The 25,086-nt window shown below is 44.9% G+C and overlaps 1 protein-coding gene across 1 annotated transcript in view; it reads right to left on the minus strand.

The window, feature by feature from the left end:
* LOC126282450 (uncharacterized) overlaps window positions 1-25,086 on the minus strand; it is a 162,907-nt gene that overhangs the window by 34,759 nt on the left and 103,062 nt on the right. The window contains exons 6-7 of the mRNA XM_049982106.1: window positions 22,934-23,078; window positions 15,850-15,943 (exon numbers count right to left, since the gene is read on the minus strand). Coding sequence (XP_049838063.1) covers window positions 15,850-15,943; window positions 22,934-23,078 — 239 coding nt within the window. The remainder of the gene's footprint in view (window positions 1-15,849; window positions 15,944-22,933; window positions 23,079-25,086) is intronic.

The raw sequence follows: 25,086 nt of genomic DNA on the forward strand, positions 1-25,086 counted from the left end.
AGTTTATGCATCTGAGCTCAGTAGATGTAAGTTAGCTTAAGAGGGGATAGGCTATATAAGAGAGTGAGTTGCGATGAATTGGAAGAAATGCATTGAGAAGTTTTACAAAAAAAAGTACAGAAAGCAGGTATAGATAGGACTTTTTGGGAATAATGATGAATGAAGGGAGACTCCAAGAAGTAAAGAAAATTTTGTTTGCAAAATACTGCAGTAAAACAAGCCCTGCCCTTTCCTTTTGTATTTATGTTTATGTATCCTTGTGTATTTGTCTTCTTCCTGTCTTTATGTGTTCACTTGATAAGACTTGTGTTGTAGAATTTTTCTAATACTCAGTTACATTCACTATGAGGAATACTGTTATCCTCAAATATAATTTGCATTAATAATATGTCATTTTCTTTGTAAAGATGTTTACACATTATTAATTCTGTTCTGTTTCAATTCTCATGTGTGAAATTAATGTTTCAAAAACTATTCTCATTATTTTATTTATTTATTTATGTCATAATTCCTGTAACACTGATGTACATGTTTATTTCTATTCTTTTGTAAAGCTGGTATTGCTACAAATGTTATCTGTATTATTATGTTTTAATGATGTATTCTATACCTTTGTAATTGTATGCTCATGTTATAAAATTGTAATTGACACCACTTCATCAAATTAAGTAACTTGTAAGCATTCATTTCACTGCACATATTTCTGTTGGTCATAGTATATGCACAATATGTGAGAAGTAGAGACTGTTAGTGTTTGCACGTGTGTTAATAATTCAGAAAGGGCCTGGATAACAGCATTGCTGTTTCTAAGGACATTTCAAAAAAAAAATTTGTGAGTGCACAAGTGGTTGTTTATGGACTTGCTATATTCTCCGCAAGACTCTTTGATGGTGATTGTGCACCTGCACAGTCGCAATAGATGGCTGCTGGCCGTCTCTACAAGGACTACAGTGGGTCTGCACCTTTGATGATCCACCAATATCATTATTTCTACAAACACTGCAGTAGGTCTGCGCCTTTGATGACCCACCAATACCATTATTTCTACAAGGACTGCAATGGGTCTGCACCTCTGGTGGCCCACCAATACCATACTATCTACCAGGACTACAGTGGCTCTGCTCTGAGATGACCTACCTACCAACATTCTTCAAAACTTCGACTGACTCTGCTGTGGGTTTGCTCTGTTGTGGCCCATTACCTGTCTGCATGTCAAGAGTCATCACTGTCTTTCTGTTGGAAGGACAACATTACTTCTGCAAGGCTGCATGGAAATCCACTACTTCTGTGTGCATTTTCTGTTACTGCTCAGACTTTTACAAAAACACTGCAATTTTACTGTGATGAATGATCAGGACTGTCTTTATGGACTGTGAGAAAATTTTAGCTTTTGACCAACATTGTATCAATTAGTGTGTGCATTTGATTTCTTTGTTACTGTAATTATGAAATTTTTTTCAAATCTGTATTGGCCACTGCCCAAAACAATTTGTAAGATTTTTTGTGGGGAGCATGGGGGCTATGTAAGTAGGCTGTTTAGGTTCTTATATTGGTAACGCCACTGCCACCTAGCGCTCTGTATTAAAATCACTGGCTGTGCTGTGTGCAGTCTGTGGCTTGGTGACATTGTCAGAATTTGCTATTGTAGTGTTGGGCTGTTGGCTGTTAACAGCGCGTAGCGTTGCGCAGATGGAGGTGAGCCGCCAGCAATGGTGGATGTGGGGAAGTGAGATGGCGGATTTTTGAGAATGAATAATCTGGAGGTGTGTCCATCAGAAACAGTTATTTGTAGAGAGCACTTTCCCCTTGTCCTATTACACAAATATAGATTAATTTAGGGATTAACATAAGTGCGACTAAGAGTTTTGCTCAAATACTGATTAAAATCACACCCGCTTTCGTCAAAGTACTGAACTGTGTTTATTTCATAGGACCGGTCAGGACTGCCCTGTTCAAATAATGACGAACTAATATGTTAACAACCTTAATATGACTCTCCAGAATTCGAAATACACTCATGGCCAAAGTTTTTCTTTTTTGTATTTTACGAAAGCAAATTGGTGATGGCTTCAATAAAAGCCACTACGAATAAAATAAAATCATTCATAAAATAATTTGTAGTTTGCTGAACCCGCGGGGAAGTGACCAGTTCCCAAGCAAAATTTTCGCTGTCGATCGCGACTCCGTTTATGGACTTTTTTCGATTAAATATCGAAATTCATGTTTCAGAATCGTTTGCCTAAGTGAAAAATGCATGTCGAGCCTTTGTGGCATTCTGCTCTAAACTGTTTATTCCTCTACAGCTGCAGATCTTGTTTGTGATTATACTAGGGGCGTTGAATAAGTAACACAGCACTTTTTTTTTTACTGAAAGCAAGCTGTTTTTAGTAAGGATTCCAATACACTACATTATTTCCCACTGTTTTGGCTGCAAAACCCTGTTTTTCAACATAATCTCTGTAAACATATGCTTCCGCGGCCGTTGTCACAGTCAATAAAATTCTTCTGGGTTTTAGGAACATTGTCATCTTTAAGAATCCGACATTTGAACGACTGTTGCAAGGCGCCTTCCTCAGGGTATATTGCTAACTGCTCAATGAGCACTACTTTGGATACTTATATGCCATTGAGGCGTGGTGTCATTGGATGTGAGGGTGAGGAGGAAGGGTATTAGGAGTTCATTTAGTGAGCCATACAGATTCATACGTCAAAGACTCCACCCATTTTATAGCACTTTTGAAAGAAAAATGTGTATCGGATGCGGATCTGATGGTCAGTTTTGACGTGAAGTCTTTGTTCACGAATGTACCCGTAACGGACACCTTGAATGTGTGGCACCTGATATCTGCGAGCTAGTGCGCCACTGTTTGACGACCACCCGTTTCAGGTGGAAAGGGGACTTTTATGAGCAGACGGACGGTGTAGCTATGGGTTCGCCCCCCCTCTTTCTCCGGCCGCAGGAGACATTTGTATGCAAGAGTTCGAAGAAACAGCACTCCAGTCCGCTCCATTACGCCCACAATGCTGGCTACGATATGTTGATGACACCTTTATTATCTGGCCACACGGAGAAGAAGAGCTTCAGAACTTTCTCGAACATCTCAACAGCAGCACAGCAAAATTCACTTCACCATGGAGATAGAAAAGAACGGGGTATTGCCTTTTCTCGACGTGCAAGTTTACCGTAAGACAGAGGGGAAGCTTAGACACAGAGTTATAGGAAGCCTACCAACACGGACAGGTATCTGCACGCATCTGCCAGCCGTAGTGGCCGAGCGGCTCTAGGCGCTACAGTCTGGAACAGCGCGACCGCTACGGTCGCAGGTTCGAAACCTGCCTCGGGCATGGATGTGTGTGCTGTCCTTAGGTTAGTTAGGTTCAAGTAGTTCTAAGTTCTTGGGGACTAATGACCTTAGAAGTAAAGTCCCATAGTGCTCAGAGCCTTTTTGCACGCATCTTCCCACCACAATCCTACGCAAAAGAATTCGGCCCTGCAAACTTTAACTAAGAGAGCCTACAGTATCAGTGATGAATACAACGTGAAAGCTGAACTACAGAACCTCAGGTCCATTTTTGGAGCTAATGGCTATGACATGAGGATGATACACAAAACCATGGCGCTGAAGGAGGAGGGCAACAGGGAAACGCAAAAAAAAAAAAAAAAAAAGTTTCAAATGGTTCTGAGCACTATGGGACTTAACATCTGAGGTCATCAGTCCCCTAGAACTTAGAACTACTTAAACATAACTAACCTAAGGACATCACACATATCCATGCCCGAGGCAGGATTCGAACCTGAGACCGTAGTGGTCACGCGGTTCCAGACTGTTGCACCTAGAACCACTCGGCCACTCCGGCCGGCAGGGAAATGCAGAACGACGCACAGAACACTGTCGTGCTACCATATGTACAAGGGGTTACTGAACGTCTGGGCAAAATTCTCCGTCGGGCAGGCATTAATCCGATTTTTCGTAGCAACAACAAAATAAAAGACATTCTGGGCTCGACAAAAGATACAATTGACAAGTTTAATGCCGCCGGAGTTTATGAAATCGGGTGCGACTGTGGATTGGTGTATGAAGGTGAGACTGCGCGTCCGATAAACACAAGCTTAACTGAACACGAGAGAAACAAAACAACAAATCAGCGGTGGCAGAACATCAGAAACAGTGCAGGATGAAGATCGAGTTTCGAGAGGCCTGCGTACTGGCGAAACAGCCGTTTAGTTTGAGGAGGAACATTAGAGAGGCTATAGAAATAGCCAACCGACCCGACAATATGAATAGAGAAGACGGGTACCGACTCTCGGCGTCTCGGCTGCCAGCAGTGACAGCTTTGTGGAAGGACAGCTCTCGCAGAGTAACAGGAGCGCGGTAGGCCACAGTGGTGGAGGGTACTCATAGTGCTGCTCGATACCGGGTAGTTAGTGAACAACGCTGCGCTGTAGTCGCCGCTCAGTCTCCTACTCGCCCATTTCCACCAATTTCAAGCAGTAAAGGAAACTCCAATGGAAAACGCCCATTTCCGCCAATGACAACACGCAATGCAAAGACCAATAAAATGAACTCCTAATACCCATCCTCCTCACCCTCACATCCAATGACAGCGCTGCTCCATAGTATACAAGTATCCAAACTAGTACTCATTCAGCAGTTAGCAACACACCCTGAGGAAGGCACCTTGCAACAGTCGCCGAAACGTAGGAATTTTACATATGACAATTCGGCCTCAAACCCAGAAGAATTTTATTGAACATAATCTCTGTTCAATGCGACGGCCTTACTAGGAGGGCCTGAATGCCCGCGCGGTAGCACTCTACGTCATACTCCGCAAGCCATCTAATGGTGTGTGGCGGAAGGTATCACTATCTGATCCCTCCAACCCTCCCTCCAATCGCCAACTGGTGGACGTCGGAGACAACGTCTCGCTGTATCAGTGACCTCCCCTTTATCCACATACTGCTTCTCGCGGAGTCCATCGTATTCGACCAAACAGATGGGGATCGAATGGTGCGAGATTCGGGCTCTAGGGCGAGGAAAAACAGTTCAATGAAGTTTTGTGAGTTCTCTCGGGTGCACAGACTTGCGTGAGGCCTTGTGTTGTCATGTAGAAGGAAAAGTCAGTTTGTATTTTTGTGGCGACGAACACGCTGAAGTCACTTCTTTAATTACCTGAGGGTAACATAGCTTGTGCGACTGGCCGACACACAGGAGGTCGGACGGGTGTGCGCGACCTTGTTGTGACGATGACAGACGCCTCACCCAACGGCTCACCGTGCTTTTGTTCACTGCCAGGTCTCCGTAGACATTCTGCAAGCACCCATGAATATCTGCGATGTTGTGGATTTCCGCCAAAAGAAACTCATTGACTGCTCTCTACTTGGAACGCACTTCCGTTAGACACGCCATTTTGAAGGGTTCGTATAGCGCCGCCATCTATCAGAACTTCATGTAGCTATAGGGGCTGAAGCGGGAATATTTCACGGTGTTCCACAACAAAAGCTGTATTTTTTTTCAAACGAAACTGCCCGAGAAAAGATGTGTTGCATAAGTTACCGAAAGCCCCTCGTAAGTGGTGGGTTCTACTTCAGGATTCAAGGTTACAGTTGTCAATATAATGAAATTATAATTTTCCAGAGATGTCATCAAGTCTCAGACATCTATGACATACGAGGGTCGTTCAATAAGTAATGCCCTACATATTTTAAAATGCCATTAATACACATAGACAAACGCTGTTGTTGATGCTCCACATTTGATGTTTTTTCTCTGCACTGGTGAAGTTTCGAATCGTTCTGGCAGATGGCACTGCCGTAGTACAGCGTCAAAATGGCGTCTACGTATGACTCAAGTTACAAGCAGCGTGTTGTTATTGAATTCTTGTGTGCGGAAAAAGAAACCATGGTGAACATCCATGTGTATGGCGATGCTGGAGTTTATAGGAGTACAGTTGGGCGATGTGTAAAGAAAGTTACAGCCTCAACAAATGCAGAAACAGAACTCCATGATCAGCCACGCTCGGGACGTCCTGTCACAGCCACTGATCCAGACGTGCTGAATCGTGCAGATGCCATTCTATCTCTTCGTGCAGATGCCATTCTATCTCTTTGGGCTGCTTAAAATACGGGGAAGACACTTAGGAGATGACAAGAGTGTCAGTCATGCAGTGAAATCATGACTACACCTACAGAACAAGAGCTTTTACCAGCAGGGAATACGTACTCTTCTACAACGTTGGCGTACGGCCATAGAACGTGATGGAGACTACGTAGAAGAATAGGACATGCACAAGACATGTTGATGTATTTTGTCACCAAATTATGACTCTTGGCAGTAAATATGTTCTGAGAAAAAAATGTGGGGCATTACTTATTGAACGACCATTGTATATTATCAGACTCAAGCGACGGATGAAAAGTTTTACTGAGGCCGTTATTCGAATACTGGCCCTGCTACAAATTTTCTTTTGTGGCTTTAGTCCGTGTATACGACGACTATTCTGAAAGTAAATTCCGACCAGTCTCGAAATGGAAACTACTGCGAAAATCAAAAATGTTTTATTTTTAACAGTTAGCTACACCTTCCGGCTACTTCTCTACATAGTCGCCGCTTCGACTTACTTCACTTATTGTAACGTTGTGCCATCTTTCCAATACCCTCACCATAGTAGGGAGCCGCCTGTGATTTCTGGCAATTCTCTACGCTCGGCTATAGCCCGTTGCCTCTGCCAAAATGTTGACTTTGTAGCCAGTGGTCTGTGTGAGCAGAGATGAAACTCAGGCAGAGACAATTACGGGCTGTATTGTAGGTGACAAAACACTTCCTACAGAAAACGCTGCAGGATCATCTTTATTGCCCCTACAGAGTGTGGCAGGGAATTGTCATGAAGAAGGAAACACACGACAGTTAGGCTATGTGGGTTGCATGACATCAGGCGAAATCTCTCACCAGGCAGTCATACTTGGGGGAGGCAGTGTTTTCTAGGCATCTTTACGTGCCCACTGTGTGCTCAGAACTGAAAAGACTGATGTGACGCAACCGACGGGCACAGTACGGACACTGCCCAAAACGTCTCTGCAAAGCGTCATCGGATTCTCATTGTGGTGTCCATTTCGCGCGAAGAGCCCTCGTATACTGTCAATATAGTTTCAGACTTTATACTTTATTACTGAGCTGGGGAGCAAAGTTGTGATACTGGATCATCATATGGTCGGATCCCTGTTCTACTATACGGCTTTAAGTTTTTTTCTGAAGTTTTCATGTATCTGTGAGGATGAATACCGATTTTTTAAAGAGATGACCGAATCGTTCCTCGTCACTGTCCTGCGTTTCACCTCTTGATGATCTAGTCGTTTAACGGACGTTAAGCCCTAGTCTCTCCGCCTTGCTTTATAATTTATCGTACAGGAAACAAGCGCAGAGCAGCAACTACTGCAAGAACGATGTCGCAGCGTCAGGGCAATGTAGTAGCGTCAGGAAGCAGGAAAAAATAGGTGTGTACTGCGTATTTTAATTCTGTTTTTGACGAAAAAATCCATTAAGTTGAAAAATAAAACACGTTTAGTAATCACAGAGAACAAAAAAATCTACACTAAGGGATCTGCACGCAGCTGATGACAAAAGACGTCATCTTTGTTGAACTCTTCTTTCTGTGTATTTCGTACATCCTTACACTGTCTCCAGATCGCACTTGTCCCAAAGGACCTTGCACACTTCGTATCAGTATTATTGAAAATAACAGCTCCCAAAAATTATACAAATGCAGTTAAATTGGCATGTCATTTTAGAAGAATCTGTAGCACAAATATGCACTGTCCTTTTGACAACAGGTGCTGTATTAGTACAGAACTACACTGATGGAAAAAAATCGCAAACCCAAAAAATAATTAATGTAGAGTAATTAAATTTTAGGAATACATTTATCTAGGTAACGTATTAAGTTGATTAACATTGTAACATCACAGGTTAATGTAAGCGCGAGATAAGTCATGGTCGATGAGAAATGCTGGTGCATTAATAACCGGTGTAACAAAGAATGTTGAACACAAACATGCAAACATGCATGCAATGTGTTGTACAGGTGCCGGATGTCAGTTTGTGGGATCTAATTCCATGCCTTTTGCTCTTGGTCAGTCAATACAGGGACAGCTAATGCTGTTTGCGGATGAAGCAGGAGTTGCCGCTCGATGATGTCCCATATGTGCTGGATTTGGAGGCAAATCTGGCGATCGAGCAGGCGAAGGCAATATGTCGACACTATACAGGGCATGCTGGGTTACAACAGCGGATTGTGGACGAGTGTTATCCTAGAGTGCTGTCACGAATGGCAGCACAATAGGTCGAATCACCAAACTGACGCACAAATTTGGAGTCATGGTGCGTGGGATAACCACGTGTGTGTCTCTGCTGTCACACGAAATCACACCCCAGAACATAGCTCCAGGTGTAGGTCCAGTGTGTAACACGCAGACAGGTTGGTTGGAGGACCTCGGCTGACTTCCTAACGAACAAACGGCCATCACTGGCACCGAGGCAGAACTAACTTGCGTCGTAAAACACAACAGACCTCCGCCCAGCCCTCGTATGAAGTCGCAGATGACGATGGTTTGTGGACACTGGAATGCACGCTACAGCTGACCTTGAATTAACCGATTAGCAATTGTTCGTCGTCTCACTGTGGTACCACCAGGTGCTCAGGTCGCTGCTGCAGATGCAGTACGACGCGCCAGATCCATACGCCGAACACGATGGTCTCCCCTCGCGGTAGTGCCGCCGGCCGGAGAGGCCGAGTGGTTCTAGGCGCTACAGTCTGGAACCGCGCGACCGCTACGGTCGCAGGTTCGAATTCTGCCTCGGGCTTGGAAGTGTGTGATGTCCTTAGGTTAGTTAGGTTTAAGTAGTTCTAAGTTCTAGGGGACTGATGACCTCAGAAGTTAAGTCCCATACCGCGCAGAGCCATTTGAACAAATCGGTAGTACCACGAGGCCACCTGGAGCTCGGTCTTCTTGCGACCGTACATTCTTGTGACCACCGCTTCCAGCAATCAAATTCAGCGGCTACATTCCTGTAAGTCTTGTAAGTAGGCTGTTTCGGTTTTTATATTGGTAACACCACGTAACGCTCTGTATGAAAATCACTGACTGTGCTGTGCGCAGTCTGTGGCTGGGTGGCATTGTTGTAATATTCGCTATTGTAGTGTTGGGCTGTTGGCTGTTAATTCATTACACAGTGGTGCTGATAAGCTACGCTCGTCGTCACTATTATTTCTCAGTTTACTTTGGAGCCTAGTGTTACGATTTTCACACGCCATTATTATCACAATGTTTCACACGATAACACAGAAAAACACAATTGTAAGAGTAAAATAAGAAAACACATTAACGTAGCACTGAAAATAATATCTAGTTAATTGCAAGCGCAGCTGCGAAATACTTGGTGCAAATCTACATGCATGCCACAACTGTTTTACTGTACAACAATGAAAAACTACAACTACAAAGGAAATTCTCTCTATGATTACGCGCTAGCAACAAACAATAGCCTCACTAATTACACAAACTACAAGAAAAAAATCAGAAGATTGCAGTGAGGTATCCTCAGCTAAGGGTCGACATATGTAAAGTCCCCTTAGAAAAATTAGTGAATTACTGTGCTGATAAACCTCTTACGTTATATGATTTTCAAACAGCTGAGCAAAACTTAACATACTCAGACATTTCGCTTTTTACCTATTCTGATCAACACTAAACTGACACACAATATTTTTAGGGCAACGCAATCTGACTTTCAATAATCCCTACCCCGGCGGGGTCAGGGATTTTCTCTGCCTCGTGATGACTGGGTGTTGTGTGATGTCCTTAGGTTAGTTAGGTTAAAGCAGTTCTAGGTTCTAGGGGACTGATGACCATAGCTGTTAAGTCCCATAGTGCTCAGAGCCATTTGAACCCTACAAAAGAATGGCCCTGACCAACATTAACGTATACCTTTCACAAATCACTTACCTCACAAAAATCTTCGCTACTCGAACTACTGCAACCCAGTGAGCGCCACTACTGCCAGCTAAATAAAAGATTCAAACTACTGAAGGCAGTAACTACTGATACGCACAGTTAGCAAATGAAAGATTTCGACAGAGAACAAACAATGTATTTATCTTAATAGTGTTCAAAAGTCATAATATATATAGCAGTTCATGACATCCATTCTTACAAATGTACTGTTTCTGATGGACACACATACAGATTATTCATTCTCAAAAATCCGCCATCTCACTTTCCCACATCCACCACTGCTGGCGGCTCACCTCCAACTGCGCAACGCTACGCGCTGTTAACAGCCAACAGCCCAACACTACAATAGTGAACATTACAACAATGCCACCCAGCCACATACTGCAGACGGCACAGCCAGTGATTATCATACAGAGCGCTACGTGGCGTTACCAATATAAAAACCTAAACAGCCTACTTAACAATCTTTCTGCAGTATCGCAGAAGGAACACCAGCTTCCCGCAGCCCTATTACACGATCTTGCCCAAACTCAGTGTTGATAATAGCTCCTATGTCGCGTTAAAGGCATTCGTGGCTAACATCGGCTCACCACGTCCGGTCTCAAAGGTAAGTAACACCCAAGGCCGCTAGAGCGTGTATTTAAAGCAAGCCTGATCTGCGTCCTCATCGTCGCACTACTTGCGTCTGTTTTATGCGACTCTCGGATGTAGAAACACGCCTGCCATCTTTATGTCGCACAACTTCTTGGTGTTGCGACTTTTTTCCGTCAGTGTAATTTATCGTACGTGATGTAAGCGTAGATAGCAAGTACCGCAAGAACGGTATCCCAGTAAGAGGGGAGCTCTGTACGGTTCGCAGAAGAGCTTCTGTGAAGTTTGGAAGGTAGGAGACGAGGTACTGGCAGAATTGAAGATGTGAGGATGGGGCGTGAGTCGTGCTTGGGTAGCTCAGTTGGTAGACCACTTGCCTGCGAAAGGTAGAGGTCCCGAGTTCGAGTCTCGGTCCGGCACACAGTTTTAATCTCTCAGGAAGTTTCATATCAGCGCACACTCCGCTGCAGAGTGAAAATCTCATTCTGGAAACATCCCCCAGGCTGTGGCTAAGCCATGTCTCCGCAATATCCTTTCTTTCTGGAGTGCTAGTTCTGCAAGATTCGCTGGAGAGCTTCTGTAAAGTTTGGAAGGTAGGATGCGAGGTACTGGCAAAATTGAACCTGTGAGGACTAGTCGTGAGTCGTGCTTGGGTAGCTCAGTTGGTAGACCACTTGCCCGCGATAGGTAGAGGTCCCGAGTTCGAATCTCGGTCCGGCACACAGTTTTAATCTGTCAGCGCACACTCCGCTGAAGAGTGAAAATCTCATTCTGGAGACTTCTTGTCTTATATATGAATACGCATGCCTGTACCACTTTCTTTGGCGCTACATCGTATATCAGTTTGGTAATGAACCAGTAAGCCATGAGTTCGCTGCTACAGTTCATTCCTCTGTACATTTGTAAGTGACTATGCTGTGTTGTTTGGAGATGACGAGCAGTAAATTGTATCGTAGATTAAATATATCAACATACACAACTGTTAGCTTCATGTTGGGCATGTAGACAAATCTATATACGCATTTAGAACCACAGTCAATAGACATATCGTGAATGAACCACATGTAACGCCTCACCTCAGTGCTAATATACCCCAACTCTCTACTGTACAAAAATTAACATAAAATATTTTATACTTAATAATGTCTTCTTTTGCAAATATAAGTGCTTTTGCACAAACTAATCAATATATATTACAAAAGTAAGAGTACAATGTTGGTACCGCTAAACCCCAGGAACGAGTCCCGGTACGACCAAGGGGTTTATATGGTGTGATAGCCCTCTAACCCCCATCCATGAAGAACGTTCCCATTTTTACCTTAAAGGCGTGCTTTTGAAGGTATAAGCGCCGGGAAGTTTCGCCCCTTAGAAATTTCTAGAACTTTCGAGAGTATTACAGAACAGTCGAGAGTATTCCAGAACAATCAACAATATTCCAGAAGGTTGCGGAATGTTCCACAATGATCCAGGAAATAGTCTGGAACATTCAGAAAGATTCCATAATGCTCTGGAACATCCCAGATCATTGTGGAACATTTCAGAAGACTCTCACTTGTTGTGGAATGTTCTAGAACATTGTGGACCATTCGAAGCCTTTTTGGTATGTTGGGTATGTTGTGGAAGTCGCCAATGGTCATGATTTTTGTATGCGAGCAAAGCCACGGGTAAAATGCACATTCTAAATTCCTGGAACAATTTCAATCAAATTTGGTACACGTGTTAGTAGCAGTGTGTCAGAAAGCGAAGGGAAAGAGGAGAATGGCACAGATAGGAGGACTTGGGGATAGACACAAAGAGGGGAGGGGGAAAATGGACATAGAAAGGAAAGAGAAGGAGGAGGGGAGAGAGAGGTGGAGATACAGAACAGAGAGGGGAGGAGGAGAGAGGGGGAGATGGTGACTGATAAAGAGAAGGGGCAGACTAGAGGGATGTAGAGGGGGAAACGCAAATGGACGGGAAGTGGGGGGGGGGGGAGGGAGGAGATGAACAGAGAATTGAGGGAGGACGAGATGGGCTAGCAGAAGACTGGAATAAATAAATACTCGGGTCACGCCGGTTTTCTCACTTTCTGCATAGTTACATGTTTAACTTCACTTAATTTGTATTTATTATATGTCAAGCCAATCACGCTTTCCTTTTAAAATGGCGTGGCAGAGACAGGTACACTGACTGTAGGCCCTGTATGTGCGTTTAACATGTTATATTCTGTGTGTTCTCTTTTTATTCTGTCGACTAAACACTCAATGGTTACTTTATTCTTTGTACTTCAATTATCTTATATCTAATATTTATTGCAGCACGTGAGAAGGCTACACAGCTGAAACTATTTTGTACTGAAGCAAAAAATATATATATATATAAACATCGTTTAATACTAACACTAATTGCCAGCGAGACAAACTGATCCCATTCATTAAATTTATTATGAATTCTGATTCTATTGCAAGTACAACGTACAGCAGCTACAATATAAATGAGGTAACTAATTAAAAAATCATTCTAACTCAGTAAAAAGTGGCTTTTTACTGAGTTAGAATGATTTTTTTGATTAGCTGACGACCGGTCCCTGATGTCAAAATACGCCACGAAGAACCCTATCTCTGGCCAGCTTCCCATGTGATTCATCTGCGTCTGTGGTTGTGTCACAATGTAAGGCGAACCAACGTACCAGTCCAGTATTTATCAGGATGCCTTACCCAACTTATCTAGATGGAGGCCATTTGCATTTGAGATCGAAACGTTCTTTCGTTTTACAGTATGAAAGGTCAACAAGCCAAGACACCGGACTCGCATTCATAGAATTAGGGTTCAGGTTGGATATTCGGGTTTTCCGTGGTTTCCCAAGACAACGTAGTGAAGTCTCCAGCATAGACTCTGAAGATCGTGTTTCATTATTTTTTCCCTGTACTCGTACAGGCGATACTTGACCTCTGTCTCAACCTTTCTTTCCTTCCTTAAGCTGACGTTTTGTCACGAAAGCTCGACATCATTATTTATGCGGTCAAATTCACAGCACGAGGCTCTGTAACACTGCATGTATGCCAGTGGAAACCGAGGCAGGAATACGTGAATAGTGGCCCTACCCTGTATAGTATTCGTATACACTGATGAGTCAGAACACTGAATACCTGTTCGACACAGTGCCGCTTCACCTTTGGAACGAAATACATCACATTCTGTGTGGCATGAAAGCGACAGGTCCTTAGTAGGCTTCTGGTGGTATCAAAACACGAAGGAGTGAAAGACATTAGCTGCCAGTTGGCAGTGATTTATATCGACGGGGCAAGTTGAAAATTTGTACCGGACCGAGATTCGAATCCGGGTCTTCTGCTTACTAGATAATGCGGTGACCGCTAAGCCTTCGGGACACAGTGGTCGCCACAACCACACGGACTACCCGAGCACATCTCCGTCGGACCCATATTCTCAGCTTATACCACGCACCGCTGATGTAGTGGCACTGCTCTTTAGCCTCATTACTCGCATCATCTCGCCGAATCCAGTAAGAACCGAGCTGGCTGTGCGTCTGCATTGAATGGATCACTGGCCGTCATGGCCCTAAATATATACACTACTGGCCATTAAAATTGCTACACCAAGAAGAAATGCAGATGATAAACGGGTATTCACTAGACAAATATATTATACCAGAACTGACATGTGATTACATTTTCACGCAGTTTCGGTGCATAGATCATGACAAATCAGTACCCAGAACAACCACATCTGGCCGTAATAACGGCCTTGATACGCCTGGGCATTGAGTCAAACAGAGCTTGGATGGCGTGTACAGGTAGAGCTGCCCATGCAGCTTCAACACGATACCACAGTTCATCAAGAGTAGTGACAGGCGTATTGTGACGAGCCAATTGCTCGGCCACCATTGACCAGACGTTTTCAATTGGTGAGAGATCTGGAGAATGTGCTGGCCAGGGCAGCAGTCGAATATTTTCTGTATCCAGAAAGGCCCGTACAGGGACCTGCAACATATGGTCGTGCATCATCCTGCTGAAATGTAGGGTTTCGCAGGGATCGAATGAAGGGTACAGCCACGGGTCGTAACACATCTGAAATGTAACGTCCACTGTTCAAAGTGCCGTCAATGCGAACAAGAGGTGACCAAGACGTGTAACCAGTGGCACCCCATACCATCACGCCGGATGATACGCCAATATGGTGATGACGAATAGACGCTTCCAATGTGCGTTCACCGCGATGTCACCAAACGCGGATGCGACCATCATGATGCTGTAAACAGAACCTGGATTCATCCGAAAAAATGACGTTTTGCTATTTGTGCACCCAGGTTCGTCGTTGAGTACACCATTGAAGGCGCTCCTGTCTGTGATGCAGCGTCGAGGGTAAGCGCAGCCACGGTCTCCGAGGTGATAGTCCATGCAACTGCTAATGTCGTCGAACCGTTCGCGCAGATAGTTGTTCTCTTGTAAAGGTCCCCATCTGTTGACTCAGGGATCGAGACGTGGCTGCACGATCCGTTACAGCTATGCGGATAAGATGCCTGTCATCTCGACTGCTAGTGATAGGAGGCCGTTGGGATCCAACACGGTGTTCCGTATTACCCTCCTAAACCCACCGATTCCATATTCTGTTAACAGTCATTGGATCTCGACCAATGCGGGCAGCAATGTCGCGATACGATAAACAGCAATCGCGATTGGCTACAATCTGACCTTTATCAAAGTCGGAAACGTAATGGTACGCATTTCTCCTCCTAACACGAGGTATCTCAACAACGTTTCACCGGGCAACGCCGGTAAACTACTGCTTGTGTATGAGAAATCGGTTGGAAAATTTTCTCATGTCAGCACGTTGTAGGTGTCGCCACTGGCGCCAACCTTGTGTGAATGCTCTGAAAAGCTAATCATTTGCACATCACAGCATGTTCTCCCCGTAGGTTAAATTTCGCGTCTGTAGCACGTCATCTTCGTGTCGTAGCAATTTTAATGGAAAGTAGTGTATGTAGTGTGAGATGTCCGAAAGAACAGACACAACGTATAATCTGCACTTATATGACGTCAGATGTCCACAGTTACGTCACTCGACTTCCATAAATGCAGGGCCGCCTTTTTGGGACGTTGGGCTGGCATCCGATAGAGTCCCATATGAGTTTCATTGGGTTCAGATCAAGCGGGATATAAATGCGAATTTACGATCGTAGTAGTAAAACTACAGTGGCACGGCTCTGGCCTTGTGGCAGGGACAGCTGGGGTGGCGCAGACAAGACTCACCTGAACTGCACGGCGATGGGCTGCAGGAAGGGGCTGGCGTCATGCCACAGGCGGCCCCAGACGCTGCTCAGAACGCACTCCTCGCTGTCTGCTCCTGCAAACACACGCGCCTTATGAGGTGTCGATCTACCACAATAAACGTGCAGAATAGTTTGCAAAAAGCAGCTTTGTGGACTTATTATTAATACGATGATAATTTGTAGATCATCATATTCAGCCAAATAAATTGCTGATTGCTCGATAATTTTTATTTAGTATTTACTACGATTGCAAAGAGTATCATAGGATATAAATAACGTCATTTCAGCATATTAGACGTTGTTGTTGTGGTGGTCTTCAGTCCTGAGACTAGTTTGATGCAGCCCTCCATGCTACCCTATCCTGTGCAAGCTTCTTCATCTCCCAGTACCTACTGCAGCCTGCATCGTTCTGAATCTGCTTATTGTATTCATCTCTTGGTCTCCCTCTACGATTTTTACCGTCCACGTGGCCCTCCAATACTAAATTTGTGATCCCTCGATGTCTCAGAACATGTCCTACCAACCGATCCCTTCTTCTAGTTAAGTTGTGCAACAAGCTCCTCTTCTCCCCAATTCTGTTCAATACCTGCTCATTAGTTATATGATCTACCCATCTAATCTTCAGCTTTCTTCTGTAGCACCACATTTCGAAAGCTTCTATTCTCTTCTTTTCCAAACTATTTATCGTCCATGTTTCACTTTCATATATGGCTACACTCCATACAAATACTTTCAGAAACGACTTCCTTACACTTAAGTCTATAATCGATGTTAATCTACTTCGACCATCATCAGTTATTTTGCTCCCCTAATAGCAAAACTCATTCACTACTTTAAGTGTCTCATTTCCTAATCTAATTCCCTCAGCATCTGCCGACTTAATTCGACTACATTCCATTATCCTCGTTTTGCTTTTGTTGATGTTCATCTTACACCCTCCTTTCAAGACACTGTACATTCCGTTCAACTGCTCTTCCAAGTCCTCTGCTGTCTCTGACAGAATTACAATTTCATCGGCGAACTTCAAAGTTTTTATTTCTTCTCCATGGATTTTAATACCTACTCCGAATTTTTGTTTTGTTTCCTTTACTGCTTGCTCAATATACATATTGAATAACATCGGGGATAGGCTACAACCCTGTCGCACTCCCTTCCCAAACTCTGCTTCCCTTTCATACCCCTCGACTCTTATAACTGGCATCTGGTTTCTGTACAAATTGTAAATAGCCTTTCGCTCTCTGTATTTTATTCCTGCCTCCTTCATAATTTGAAAGAGAGTATTTGACGTAGATTATGCTAAAACACGAATAATAAAATACAGGTACCTGCAGGAGATGTTCTGAGCATCAAGGGAAATACGATTTAGTACTGGAGGGAAGCGCAGAGGGTAAAAATCGTACAGGTAGAACAAGGCATGAATACACTAAACAGATTCAGAAGGTTGTAGGTTGCAGTAGTTACTGAGGAGACGAAGAAGTCTGCACAGGATAGAGTAGCATGGAGAGCTGCATCAAACCAGTCTCTGGACTCAAGACCACAACAAGAACAACAACAACAACCATCATAATGGCGTAAGCGCATATAGTTGACGGGCAACGGCCTTGCCGCAGTGGCTACACCGGTTCCCGTGAGATCACCGAAGTTAAGCGCTGTCGTGCGTGGTGGCCACTCGGATGGGTGGCCATGCGCTGTTGCCATTTTTCAGGGTGCACTCAGCCTCGTGATGCCCAGTTCATAGAGCCTAGAACTGTATCCCGAAGACCAGAGCATGGCCAGCCAGATGTGGTATCAGGAAAAGAGATCCGTTATTTGGCCGTAAGGATACGACTGTACCGCCTTGGTAGTGCACGGCAACTGGCATCTGACCGCCCAGCATCCACTGAACGTGTTTTACCGAGACTAACGGTGTACAGAGTGGCCTTTACTGTCGGAGACCTGCTATATGTGTACCTGTGACATGTCTTCACAGGAGGGAACATCTAGAGCGGAGTCGTCAACATGACACCTAACGGTCCAAAAGTGGGCCGATGTCCTTTTCACAGATGGGGCCAGATTTGACCTGGAGGGTGATCCTCGACGCATTCGCATCTGGAGGGAACGTGGAGCACGATTTCGGGATCCAAACTTTCTGGAAAGAGACCGATATCGAGGAGGATCTCTAACGGTGTGGGCAGGGATTATGTTGACCACTGGAATATCTCTTCACGAAATTGTTTGTGTGAATCGGCAAGGTTTAACTGCTATCTGGTATCGTGAAGAGATCTTGGGATCCAATGTGCGGTTGTTGCAAGGTGCTGAGGGCGCACACTTGTTACTGATGAACGATAATGCTCGATCTCATACACAAGGGTGAGTGATGTTTTCTTGGAAACGGAAGATACTGCACGCGTGGTGTGGCCTGCTCCATCTCCCGATTTGAATCCTGTAGAGTATGTCCGGGATGCAGTAGGGAGACGAGATGCTTCACGTCAGCATCCACCAACCACTCTCCAAGACTTGCGGACAGCGCTGCGAGGAGAATGGGCGTTACTGCCTCAACAAGAGACTGATGCCATCATTTGGTGCATACTCCGTCATTGTCAGGGCTGTGCTGCTGCCAGAGCCGGTCACACTCCGTACTCAGTAGATTAACCAGTTGCTGGAATGGGTGTGCGAATCCGTTATGTTGGGGAAAACGAAAAGCATTTTAGCCTACCATTATGCATTTGCAGTTCATTACAGTCGGTATTATTTACGTTGTTTCTGCTATACTAGGACCTGATTTTACACTGTGTTGTGGCAAAATAAGAGCAACCTGGCAATATATCCTTTTGTTGCTTTAATTTAGAACACCAGTTTACTTCGACTTTCTGTAGTGTTGCTGGATGACGTTTCTCGGCAGGCGTTCCTATCCTCGATTTGTTCCTCGAGACACCCTCTAGAGCGCATCGAAGTTTGTCGCAACACTTCTGGGACATCCTGTAGATTGTGACTGTACAAACGCCCGTTACTAGATGGTTATTTCTAGTATGCAAGGATTACTGTGTGGAGAACTAGCGCGCTACATGGTGCGTGATTCGCGGAAGCGCGTGAAGCGCCCGCGCGAGATTTGCAACGGTCGGTGGGATATGTCCACGCGGCCCGCAGCTTGGGGGATTGTTCGGTTTTTCGCGCATTACGCGAAAACTATGTAACTTACGGTGAAGAGCGATGCGGCAGTGGGTTATGGTCAGCAATATGCACCTTCTGAAAGATCGATCTTTATTTCAAGTGACGAGACACAAAAGTTAGAGTAACTCGAAAATTGTTTAATACCACGAATACTGAAAGATTAATAAAAATAGTAAATAACAGCTTACAGGGATGAGCGAGCACTCATTAAAAACGTTTCGTCATAGCGGATCGACTGCCATAGTGTTCTGTTAAGATTCATAAATAATTAAGCCCGTGAAGAGCAATAAACAAAGTATGAAGGACAATTGTTTATAAAGTTCAATAGAAAATTCATGACGTAAAGAACGGCGCTATATAATATTTTGGGTGGCATGAGACGTATTTTAAACTAGTTAAGATATACTATACACTTAACTTGTAATAGTTTTCGTTGTTTGCAAATTTTATCGCCCATAATTAATTATTATAGGTATGAAGATTTTGAGCAGCGCAATGTGTGGATCGCTATAGATTACGTCTAAAAACGGTGCTATATGCAATTCTATGTTAAAAATGTGCAGCATAGATGTCAACAATCAAATTTACGCTAAGTGGCGAAATTTTACAAAAACTGAAACTTGATTTACGGGCGACAGACTAATCCTAGAAATTAATGTAACATGATAAATAAGATGTACTTTATAGCGCGGTTCCGATGGTGTACTTATTTCTGTCAAGGGATGTATGCATCAAAATTTGTAACATAAACTGATGAGATTGGTACTTGCATAACCAGGGGGGTTGACGTCCGAGCCTATATAAGCGAGCGGCCATCTTGGTCAGGGAAACACCGCAGTACCCACATCCTGCGACACCTCACTTTAGTGAATACTAACCCTTATGCAGATATGGCAGTAGACCTATTGTGTTGGCCATCATGCCGGTGTGGGCGTGGTGGGGCTCAACCTCTTGCGTAAAAAAAAGGTCAGGGGTCAGTCGTTGGTCAGTCATTTTGGAGGGTGGGTGGCGAGCAAGCCCCACACGAGGGTGGCCCATGTGGTCGTTTGAGAATTCTTTTTCGCGCTGATTTATTTCGACAAAGAGTATTGTATAATACTGCAAGTGCGCAAGCATATAATTGGTGAACTGGAAGTGCTACGATTATTTGTGTGATTACGATTTACGAGGTATACATCGTAGTAAGTGAACATGTGGCGAACTGTGATTTGGCGCCAAAACTGTTAGAACAAAGAGGGCAGTGGGACTCGTGGTTTTGTTCGAACTGATTGAATAACTTTCGATTATAGCAGCCTACATTACTCCTGTTGGGGGCTCGGAGTGAAATTACTATTAAAGTAAAAGTGTAAACCGTCTCACCAGTGATAATTTCATTGTGTGAAAGAAAAAGACAACGCCAATAAATAGTGACTGAATTTTTAAGGGGTTCGTAGGCTCTTACTATAGCTTTGCACTCGGCACAGGTCGATAGGGCGAACAATCGATTGTGACGTGTTGCGAGAGCGAGTGTCGAGATGCTCCAGAGTGGTTGGCGGGAATGGTGTGTGTGTGTGTGTGTGTGTGTGTGTGGAGACCATTATTGGAATACAGGGTTTTTAACCGACAAGTGTGTCACCATCACCGTGGTTAGACCCCTAAATAATAAATAAATACCGGGAAAGTGATGAAGTATCTTTATAAAAGAGATCAGTGACGTTACTAGTGCCGATATTTAGTTTCGCGTCTACCGCGCCAGCCTAACCTTGAATTGCAGTGTTGGATGCAGTGATGGATTGGCGTGTGACGATAATGGCAAATGAAGAAAGCCTGTGGTGAGATTAGCCGTAATTAGATATGTATGACGAAGGCAGTGGCTGTCTCCTTTTTGTGCTTTGAGAAGAATGTAAGTTCGTAATTAGTAAAACTGTGTTGGTGTTCCTTATTACCGTACACTCAGTATTATACACTCCTGGAAATGGAAAAAAGAACACATTGACACCGGTGTGTCACACCCATCATACTTGCTCCGGACACTGCGAGAGAGCTGTACAAGCAATGATCACACGCACGGCACAGCGGACACACCAGGAACCGCGGTGTTGGCCGTCGAATTGCGCTAGCTGCGCAGCATTTGTGCACCGCCGCCGTCAGTGTCAGCCAGTTTGCCGTAGCATACGGAGCTCCATCGCAGTCTTTAACACTGGTAGCATGCCGCGACAGCGTGGACGTGAACCGTATGTGCAGTTGACGGACTTTGAGCGAGGGCGTATAGTGAACATGCGGGAGGCCGGGTGGACGTACCGCCGAATTGCTCAACACGTGGGGCGTGAGGTCTCCACAGTACATCGATATTGTCGCCAGTGGTCGGCGGAAGGTGCACGTGCCCGTCGACCTGGGACCGGACCGCAGCGACGCACGGATGCACACCAAGACCGTAGGACCCTACGCAGTGCCGTAGGGGACCGCACCGCCACTTCCCAGCAAATTAGGGACACTGTTGCTCCTGGGGTATCGGCGAGGACCATTCGCAACCGTCTCCATGAAGCTGGGCTACGGTCCCGCACACCGTTAGGCCGTCTTCCGCTCACGCCCCAACATCGTGCAGCCCGCCTCCAGTGGTGTCGCGACAGGCGTGAATGGAGGGACGAATGGAGACGTGTTGTCTTCAGCGATGAGAGTCGCTTCTGCCTTGGTGCCAATTATGGTCGTATGCGTGTTTGGCGCGGTGCAGGGGAGCTCCACAATCAGGACTGCATACGGCCGAGGCACACAGGGCCAACACCCGGCATCATAGTGTGGGGAGTGATCTCCTACACTGGCCGTACACCTCTGGTGATCGTCGAGGGGACACTGAATAGCGCACAGTACATCCAAACCGTCATCGAACCCATCGTTCTACCATTCCTAGACCGGCAAGGGAACTTGCTGCTCCAACAGGACAATGCACGTCCGCATGTATCCCGTGTCACCCAACGTGCTCTAGAAGGTGTAAGTCAACTACCCTGGCCAGCAAGATCTCCGGATCTTTCCCGCAGTGATCATGTTTAGGACTGGATGAAGTGTCGTCTCACGCGGTCTGCACGTCCAGCACGAACACTGGTCCAACTGAGGCGCCAGGTGGAAATGGCATGGCAAGCCGTTCCACAGGACTACATCCAGCATCTCTACGATCGTCTCCATGGGAGAATAGCAGCCTGCATTGCTGCGAAAGGTGGATATACACTGTACTAGTGCCGACATTGTGCATGCTCTGTTGCCTCTGTCTATGTGCCTGTGGTTCTGTCAGTGTGATCATGTGATGTATCTGACCCCAGGAATGTGTCAATAAAGTTTCCCCTTCCTGGGACAATGAATTCAAGGTGTTCTTATTTCAATTTCTAGGGGTGTAGTATTGAACAAACTGGAAAGTAACAACATCCGTAGCAGTCAATTCCGATTACCAGCCTCATTAGGTTCACGGTCATGTTAATAATAAATATTGGGCTGCTATTCGATCAGATCAGGTAGGGATAAAAACGGAGGTGTTACAAATTGTGTCGTGAAAAACTGATTTTAATATAATAATCGTCTAGTTCTTGTTCCTTAGTATAAAGTGTACCCATGTCTGAGTGAATAATTAATTCAAAAACTAACTAATGCGAGGGTGTGCAACAGTGTACTAATGTGCCAAGTGTGGAAATCATCCCCTGAGACTTACGTGAGACCCAAAATTTGCAATAACATTCTTTAACCAACATTTGTATATGAACATTCCCGTGAGAACACTGCAACCGCACTTCCTTATTTACCGCCCCGTCGCAAGATTCGATACACACGTTTAAGACACAACGCTCATACTTGACGAGGGAAAGGAGACCTCTTTACGCAGAGGAAAAAAAACTGAAGGTACACCAGGGATTTTCGCAGCTAGAGGCGCCACCCACGGTTTGCCTTACCCTGCGCCTGCGAGGCGGGCTCCGGTGCGGCGACGGCGGCCACCGCCGCGTTGAGGGCAGCCAGCAGGCAAGGGGCGAGGTTGGCCGCCACGAGGTGGGCGGAGCCGAGCCGCGCCAGCGCGCCTGCCCCGCCGACCACCACCTGCTGCAAACACAAAGCAAAGCGTCGCGTCACTGGCCGGGCACGGCAAAAACTGACGTCTGCGCACCTGGAAGCAAGCGGATCATCCGGGCCGACCCGTAGGCTGCGCTGACAGTGGCACCGACATCGGCTGCCAGATGTCGCCACCTACATCACACCTACCTACATACATACTTAATTAATTCCTGTTCCGTAGATCACGAATGCGACATTTCGTAAGGATGTGGGACGTGTCACTTCAACGTCAGTTTTATTTACACAAAATAATTAACTAATAATTTTTTTACAGTTAATACTTCATATGTAAAAATTCATCTACTGATTAGAAGGAGGTGTCATTCAGAAATTCTTTTAATTAGCGTTTAAATGTTGGTTGGCTATCTGTCAGACTTTTGACGCTATTTGGCAAATGACCAACGATTTTTGTGGCAGCCTAATTCACCCCTTTCTGTGCCAAAGCGAAATTTCACAATACCGAAGACCATCCTTTCTTCTAGTGTTGTAGCTATGCACTTCTCTGTTATTTTTGAACTGGGATGGGTTATTAATAACAAATTTCAAAAGTGAATATAAGTTTATCCACAGGATAAAGATAAAACCTCTTAAACCAGAACACGACACACAGGAACTAAATAGAATCAAACAAATTGCTGTTGAAAACAACAACAAAACATACATCACAAATATGAAACTTCCTGGCAGATTAATACTGTGTGCCGGACCGAGACTCGAACTCTCGACCTTTGCCTTTCGCGGGCAAGTGCTCTACCAACTGAGCTACTCAAGCACGACTCACGCCCCGTCCTCACAGCTTTACTTCTGCCAGTACCTCGTCTCCTACCTACCAAGCTTTCAGAAGCTCTCCTGTAAAGTGAAAATTTCATTCTAGAAACATCCCCCAGGCTGTGGCTAAGCCATGTCTCCGCAATATCCTTTCTTCAGGAGTGCTCGTTCTGCAAGGTACGCAGGAGAGCTTCTGTGAAGTTTGGAAGGTATGAGACGAGGTACTGGCAGAAGTAAAGCTGTGAGGACGGGGCGTGAGTCGTGCTTGGGTTCCTCAGTTGGTAGAGCACTTGCCCACGAAAGGCAAAGGTCCCGAGTTCAAGTCTCGGTCCGGCACACAGTTTTAATCTGCCAGGAAGTTTCATATCAGCGCACACTCCGCTGTAGAGTGAAAATTTCATTCTAGATACATCACAAAGAAATTCAACAACAAGGTAAAAATGAGACATAAAAATGGCGGCCACTCACTAGAGAGCACAACCAAAGGATCTGAAAACCCAGATACAGAACACACAGACAACACAGCAGATCACACCACTTCAGAAAAAAGAGACAGATGGCACAGACTTACATACAATAACAAGATATCACATAGAACTGGAAACATTCTGAAAAAGCAAAGGATCCCAGTAACATTCAGAACAAACAACACAGTTCAAAAAGGGCTAAGACTAGACAAAAGAACTCAGACAAATTCAGCAATGCTGGAATATAGCAACTTACATGCAGCTCCTGTCAGGCCCAGTACATGCGAGAAACAAGCAGAAATTTCCGAACGTGGTACACAGAGTACGTGAGAGCTCTAAACAGTGACAGCACACATTCAACGTTCGCAGAACAAAAACCATATCCTGAGACACAGCAACACTCTATACTGACAGCCAACAATAGAAGAAAATTATTACACACAAAAGGCTACAGTGGATGGGAAAAACGTTATAAACGGTAAAAAAAACACTCTTTACCACTCTGAGGGAACTGAACCAGGACATAGACAGAAAACACACACACCGGCAAAAGAACCACTTCCCGATGACACACAGAGACATAATTTATAAACAGAAGTCGTCAGAGCTCCCGCTACAGTTTTCGTAGCCTTCTCGCAACATGCGATACACTTCTCTCGACGCACGTGAACGGCAAGATGCCGTAATGTTTTGGATCATAAAAAAAGTGCGCAAATTTTGCTTTTCTGTGTATAAAATTAGCTACATGCCGTCCAACGAAC

Source organism: Schistocerca gregaria, chromosome 7 (assembly GCF_023897955.1).
Source record: "Schistocerca gregaria isolate iqSchGreg1 chromosome 7, iqSchGreg1.2, whole genome shotgun sequence".
Lineage (NCBI taxonomy): Eukaryota > Metazoa > Arthropoda > Insecta > Orthoptera > Acrididae > Schistocerca > Schistocerca gregaria.